The following is a 7658-nucleotide window of genomic DNA, read 5'->3' on the forward strand; positions in this document are numbered from 1 at the left end:
GATGTATGTATGTGTGTAAACATCACTGTATTGTGATCATACCAAACAAGGCTAGGTGTGTATATACATGTCAGTGTATTGTGATCATACCAAACAAGGCCAGGTGTGTATATACATGTCAGTGTATTGTGATCATACTAAACAAGGCTAGGTGTATGTATGTGTGTACACATCAGTGTATTGTGATCATACCAAACAAGGCCAGGTGTGTATATACATGTCAGTGTATTGTGATCATACCAAACAAGGCCAGGTGTGTATATACATGTCTGTATTGTGATCATACTAAACAAGGCTAGATGTATGTATGTGTGTACACATCACTGTATTGTGATCATACCAAACAAGGCCAGGTGTGTATATACATGTCAGTGTATTGTGATCATACTAAACAAGGCCAGGTGTGTATATACATGTCAGTGTATTGTGATCATACTAAACAAGGCCAGGTGTGTATATACATGTCAGTGTATTGTGATCATACTAAACAAGGCCAGGTGTGTATATACATGTCAGTGTATTGTGATCATACTAAACAAGGCCAGGTGTGTATATACATGTCAGTGTATTGTGATCATACTAAACAAGGCCAGGTGTGTATATACATGTCAGTGTATTGTGATCATACCAAACAAGGCTAGATGTATGTATATGTGTACACATCACTGTATTGTGATCATACTAAACAAGGCTAGATGTATGTATATGTGTACACATCACTGTATTGTGATCATACCAAACAAGGCCAGGTGTGTATATACATGTCAGTGTATTGTGATCATACCAAACAAGGCCAGGTGTGTATATACATGTCAGTGTATTGTGATCATACCAAACAAGGCCAGGTGTGTATATACATGTCAGTGTATTGTGATCATACCAAACAAGGCCAGGTATGTATATACATGTCAGTGTATTGTGATCATACCAAACAAGGCCAGGTGTGTATATACATGTCAGTGTATTGTGATCATACCAAACAAGGCCAGGTGTGTATATACATGTCAGTGTATTGTGATCATACTAAACAAGGCTAGGTGTGTATATACGTGTCAGTGTATTGTGATCATACCAAACAAGGCCAGGTGTGTATATACGTGTCAGTGTATTGTGATCATACCAAACAAGGCCAGGTGTGTATATACGTGTCAGTGTATTGTGATCATACCAAACAAGGCCAGGTGTGTATATACCTGTCAGTGTATTGTGATCATACCAAACAAGGCCAGGTGTGTATATACATGTCAGTGTATTGTGATCATACCAAACAAGGCCAGGTGTGTATATACATGTCAGTGTATTGTGATCATACTAAACAAGGCTAGGTGTATGTATGTGTGTACACATCAGTGTATTGTGATCATACCAAACAAGGCCAGGTGTGTATATACGTGTCAGTGTATTGTGATCATACCAAACAAGGCCAGGTGTGTATATACCTGTCAGTGTATTGTGATCATACCAAACAAGGCCAGGTGTGTATATACATGTCAGTGTATTGTGATCATACCAAACAAGGCCAGGTGTGTATATACATGTCAGTGTATTGTGATCATACTAAACAAGGCTAGATGTATGTATGTGTGTACACATCAGTGTATTGTGATCATACCAAACAAGGCCAGATGTGATTGTATGTACACATAAGTGTATTGTGATTGTACTAAACAAGACCATGTGTATGTGTATATATGTATATAGGACTTTTAATATTTGTCAATCACAACGAAGAGGAATAAAGACAATGCTGAAATTGTACATGTGTGTGTGTATGTATTGTTAACATCTTCTCTTGTAAAGAAAATGTACTTGCTGTTAAACAGCTTAAATTTGTATGTATATTCTGTTCTGTTAAACAGAGATGTCAGATTAAGGCAGTATTTGTTGTTATTACTTTATATAGTTATCAAGTGTGCCATCCCTATTGAACTATTTCTTTTAGATCACTCACATGGAACTGCAGGTTTCACTTCGTGATTACATAGTAACATTTACTCACATGATCTTGAGGTCAAAATCTCTTTAAATGTATTACTTTAAAATTAAAATTGAAAACAATGGAAAAAAATGTGATTTTCTGGTGATAAAAATAGTGTTACCCCCCAGTGCCACAGCAGTATGCCTGTAGACTTAGTGCTAAAATTCAGGTTTCAATGCCCACGGTGGGCAGAATGTGGATAGCCCATTGTGAAACTTTATGCAAAAAACAGACTAACATTAATCTGAACCTCACACTGCAGCTTCAGTGTTTTTCAGAGACTGTTAATATGATACACTGGCCCCTTCAGTTTAGTTCTGAGTCAGATTTGGAAACTACTTGGTTACCAGCATGACACTGAATTGCAACATTTAATAACTAACTATCGTCACACACCCAATTATAAATATTGTAGTTAGGTCTAGCTTATAAACATTTCTAATAATTCTGTATAGATGTGGATTCCAAACAGTTTCTGATTGTTTAATAAAAGTTTTATTTAAACTTTAGGTTTTCAGAAGATGGTTATTATTGAATATTACAAAATGCACACTACAGAAACATTTAGAGAAATATATAGGAATGCCACACACATCTACTTGTAATGCACCAAAACATGTAATTGTATGTGCAATTAAACTTGCTTCACTTTCAGTTGTGCTGGCATTTTATCACTAAATTTGAGTTAACTATGCCTCAGGTTTGTAGTTTCTAACCTATTCATTTAGCTTGTGTTTTAGAAGAAATCATACAGGCTGAATATACTGGTGTGTACAGAAATAAACAACAAGAAAACACGTATGTTTAACATGGATAGAAAGAGACCACTATTCCTTCAAGATTCTTTCTGCATTAGAAAAAAAGAAACAAACCCAATCAATTTTCATGAAATTATCAATTCCTACCAGCTTCTAGGATTTTTTGTGGCAACTCGTTTTATAAGCTAATCACCCTATTAGATAAAAAATGTCAGATCTTACTTTTTATCTCAAGATTAAATAAAAACTAAAAGATCTTAACCTATCCTCACAATCATTCCTAGATTCTTTCCAGTAGCTCTCTTCTAAAATCTTTCCAATAAATAAGTGTACTTTTGTAGATAAGAACAAAAAAACTGTCAATATATTCTGATTAAAGCTAAACACATGATTTTTGTAAAGAGGTAATATCCTTGTTTGACTCGTGGGTGGAACATTCACATAAACTCTAAAGATCAATTATTTTCAGTGTTGGCAATGAAGAACTGCCTTATGTGACTTGTTTACCACTGTGAAAAATATCATATGAACTAGTTACTGCTGTGTCAAGATCATGTGTGACTTGTTTACCACTGTGAAAAATATCATATGAACTAGTTACTGCTGTGTCAAGATCATGTGTGGCTTGTTTACCATTGTGAAAAATATCATGAACTAGTTACTACTGTGTCAAGTTCATGTGTAGCTTGTTTACCACTGTGAAAAATATATGAACTAGTTACTACTGTGTCAAGATCATGTGTAGCTTGTTTACCATTGTGAAAAATATCATATGAACTAGTTACTACTGTGTCAAAATCATGTGTGGCTTGTTTACCACTGTGAAAAATACCATATGAACTAGTTACTGCTGTGTCAAGATCATGTGTGGCTTGTTTACCACAGTGAAAAATATCATATGAACTAGTTACTGCTGTGTCAAGATCATGTGTGACTTATTTACCACTGTGAAAAATATCATATGAACTAGTTACTGCTGTGTCAAAATCATGTGTGGCTTGTTTACCACTGTGAAAAATATCATATGAACTAGTTACTACTGTGTGAAGATCACGTGTGGCTTGTTTACCACTCTGTGAAGATCAGCATTATTTGAGAGATCAGTGTCTGTTTTAACATCTTACATTATCTACCAGTTGTTCTCATAAACTTGTATCAAGACATCAAGCTACCTTACATTATCTACCAGTTGTTTCTGATAAACTTATGCCAAGACATCAAATCATCTTGCATTATGTACCAATTGTTTTTGATAAACTTATGCCAAGACATCAAATCATCTTACATTATGTACCAATTGTTTCTGATAAACTTATGCCAAGACATCAAATCATCTTACATTATGTACCAATTGTTTTTGATAAACTTACACCAAGACATCGAATCATCTTACATTATCTACCAATTGTTTCTTGTAAACTTACACCACGACATCAAGCCACAGTGCTTTTCTTTTTGCAGAAAGCCAAATGTTCATACATGTTAAAAATTGGTACATGAATGATAATTGGTCTTGCTTTCCCAACGTAAAATTGTTTAATGCCGTAAACCTTTGTAAACCCAGAACGTCCACCCCAAGACTTCTCAGTCTTTAATTTCCAATTTCTCCTATGAGCCTGTTTTTGTGTTGGTTTTTCTCTTTTATATTAGAGCAATCTTCCCCATAGCTGTGTCTAACTTATTCTCAGACGAGATATGCACGTAGAGTGGTTATTGATAAAGAAAACCTTTGTTATGTATTTGTCATGGATGGAATTACTTAAAGATAACTTGGGTTTTATGATGTTCTAACTTGTAGTCAAACATAAAGATGTTATCTTTGTTTACTCTCGGTTTAAAACAGAGTAAAGGAGGGATCCTTGCCAAGACTTGCGACTACATCCAGGAACTGAGAAGTACCAACGTCAGATTACCTGATATATTAAAAGAGAATGAGCAACTGTCATTGAATGTACAGTTACTGAGGCAACAGTGTGAAGACTTGAAGAATGAAAATCAGATGTTCCGAGCACATCTGCAACAACAAGGGATCACTGTATCTGATCATCTGAGAACAAATGCTTCATAGCTGATGTCGTATAGAACTTATGTATTAGTATTCAGGTAATCGTTTGTCGTATAGAGCTTATGTATTAGTATTCAGATAATCGTTTGTCGTATAGAGCTTATGTATTACTATTCAGGTAATCGTTTGTCGTATAGAGCTTATGTATTAGTATTCAGGTAATCGTTTGTCATATAGAGCTTATGTATTAGTATTCAGGTAATCGTTTTATTACTGTTAACTAACATTCCTCTCTAACATTATCAAAGTAAACTAAAACAATAATGTAATTAATTTTTGTTGTTATATCTGAAGGTTTATTAACTGAACATCACAGACATTATGTCTCTTGGTTTAAAGAAATGGAGAAACTGTTATGAGGTAGCTGTTGGTAATGTTTGTGTTTTAGGTGTATGTATCCTAGGCTACAATATAGACTAAATCATGAATTTCTTCTGTTTCAAGAGTAATTGTAACCAAAATTAAGAGTAACAAATATTTTTATTTCTTGCTTTTGAAGCTCATGTGTCATGCTGAGTTGTAGCCTACAGAGTACGTAATTATTGTGATGATTTATGGCATGTGCATGTTTTACTGTCAACATGGCAGCGTAAGTTGCAATGTTAAGGATCCATCTTATAGTTTCATTTTAGCATGTATGCGGTCTGACTGAAAGGCAACACACTACTGTTTTGTGGTGTGAGTGGTTAAATCAAATGACTTTTGGGACCTATTTAGGGAAATTATTGGTCAGTCTGTAAAAGTTCAGATGAAGAAGTAATCATAGCTTAGATTGTTATTATTTAAATATATTTGTATTATACATTAAAATTCTGAGCACACAGTAACCAAGGGATTCTTTTTGTTTTTCAGGCTGTATATAATGCCTGAATTTGACTTGTTGAAGGTTTCTTACTTCAAAAGAAAAACTTGTATTCCAGCATCTTTGAAGTTTTTTAACCAGAAAAACAAAGAAGCACCACTAGTGTTGGTTTGACTTGTTTATCACTTGTTTAAAATGTATGTCAGTGGATGAAAAAGGTCAGATGAAACACCTTTAGTTTACGTTATAAAATTATTGTTATTATTACTGCTTGGAGTAAGAATGTAAATATTTTAAATGAAACTTGTGTAACAAGTAACAAATATTACTTTATGTAGCAAATAACAGTTATGAAACTATTCTGTGTTTGTTTGGAATGACGGAAAGTGTGCTAAGATGCATTCGTTTTAAACTAAGGTGAGACTGGTTAAACCATTATGAGGTTATAGGTACAAATAAAGTACAGGTAAGTAGATATAGAAAGATTTCAATTGCATTGTTTGATTTTTCTAGTGACACCAGATTTGTTTATCAAATTACTTTTAACACATTAATTTCGATTTTTTCAGTAGATATTTAAAAAAAAACTGAAAATATACTAAACGACCTTACACATCAACGAGTAATACCTGGTTGCAGACAGAAACGATTTATTTTGAACACTTGTGAAACAGATTTAATTTGGATTTATATAATTATTTCCTGATACCAACAGAATGTGAAACTGAATATTTTATTCCAGAGTTCATATGTTGTTTGTTTTTTTGTAATGTATTCCATGTACAGGTTGAAGAGTGATTTATTATCAAAGATTCTGGAATAAGATAAACATACTGGCAGTTTTAGTTCCCAAATATTAACATCAGATCGCTAGCAGACACAGAAAAGTGTTGGACAGCTTAATTGTCTCACAAACCATTACAACGAAACTTAACCCTAATAACAGCTTTAGTTCACTCTATTAGTCATGTTGTAACTTACTTTCCATAAGCTCTGTACTTGTAATAATGAAAACTTTAGTACATACAGTTTATAGGACGTTTCATATCCTTAATTAGATTGAATCAAGGAAATGTTACACTTTTTTACACTAATTAAAATAAGAGTATGCTTGTATTTTAAGTATATTCAGACAAGAGTGGTGTATACAGATAACCAATATATATGTATGTGTACAGAATTGAACATTTTGCTTTGGATAAAATAAAAAACAGAGAAAGAATAATAAATGTGTTTTTTGTGTACATGTGTTTAAACAACACTAAAACGAATTTAGAAAAATAAATATATTTTCAAATAATTCTTGGTGAAGTATATAAAACTTACTTAAACCTAACTTAAAAACACTTTAAAAAGTGTACGAGTAGTGTCATTAGATGCATTATTACATCATTACATCATTAGATAAATTATTACATCATTAGATCCATTATTACGTATTCAGTAAGATAAACATAGCTGTCGTTTAATTATGATTTTCATGGTAACTATTATTTTGATTAATGGATATAATCTGTTATCGTAATTTTTATTGGTTATTTTAAATATAAATGTTTGTGTGTTGTCATAGGATCCTCTAACTTATAGTTACTTGTTTATTGTCAAGTTTTTTTCAAATATCTAATGCTCACAGTAAACACTTAGCAAAAAAACACCACTTCTGTAAGAGCAGTGAAGTTTGTGAAACAATCGATGTTCCAAGACAAATCTGTTCCATGCTCTCATGTTCCACCAGTGATTCTAATCCGGCAATTAATTTTTGTAACCAATTCCTTTTTTGTTTTTACTGTCCCTCGGGCCTGTTGGTCAATGTGACGGTGGCCGAATCTCCATCCAGAATCCACTCGCCACTTCAGCCATGAGGGCACTACAACGTAACATTCAATCCCACTAATTTTTGTTTTCTCTCTAGTCTATGAGTAGTTTTGCTTGCAATTTTTCAAACAACAACAAATCTGTACATCAAGAACCAACTTATTTTCACTTCAATCAACTTGTAGTTACTTAGCGGTAAATCAAAGTTCCTAACGCTAAACTACGAGTTTATGTAGAGAC

At 33.3% G+C, this 7658-nt stretch overlaps 1 protein-coding gene across 2 annotated transcripts in view; it reads left to right on the forward strand.

The window, feature by feature from the left end:
- LOC143234827 (upstream stimulatory factor-like) overlaps positions 1–6832 on the forward strand; it is a 44143-nt gene extending 37311 nt beyond the window's left edge. For both annotated transcript variants that reach the window (XM_076472482.1, XM_076472483.1), the window contains exons 7-8: positions 4580–4839; positions 5654–6832. In XM_076472482.1, the coding sequence (XP_076328597.1) occupies positions 4580–4804 (225 nt within the window). In that variant the 3' untranslated portion in view covers positions 4805–4839; positions 5654–6832. The remainder of the gene's footprint in view (positions 1–4579; positions 4840–5653) is intronic.
- The last annotated feature ends 826 nt before the right edge of the window (positions 6833–7658 follow it).

This window comes from Tachypleus tridentatus, chromosome 12, assembly GCF_004210375.1.
Source record: "Tachypleus tridentatus isolate NWPU-2018 chromosome 12, ASM421037v1, whole genome shotgun sequence".
Classification (NCBI taxonomy): Eukaryota; Metazoa; Arthropoda; class Merostomata; order Xiphosura; family Limulidae; genus Tachypleus; species Tachypleus tridentatus.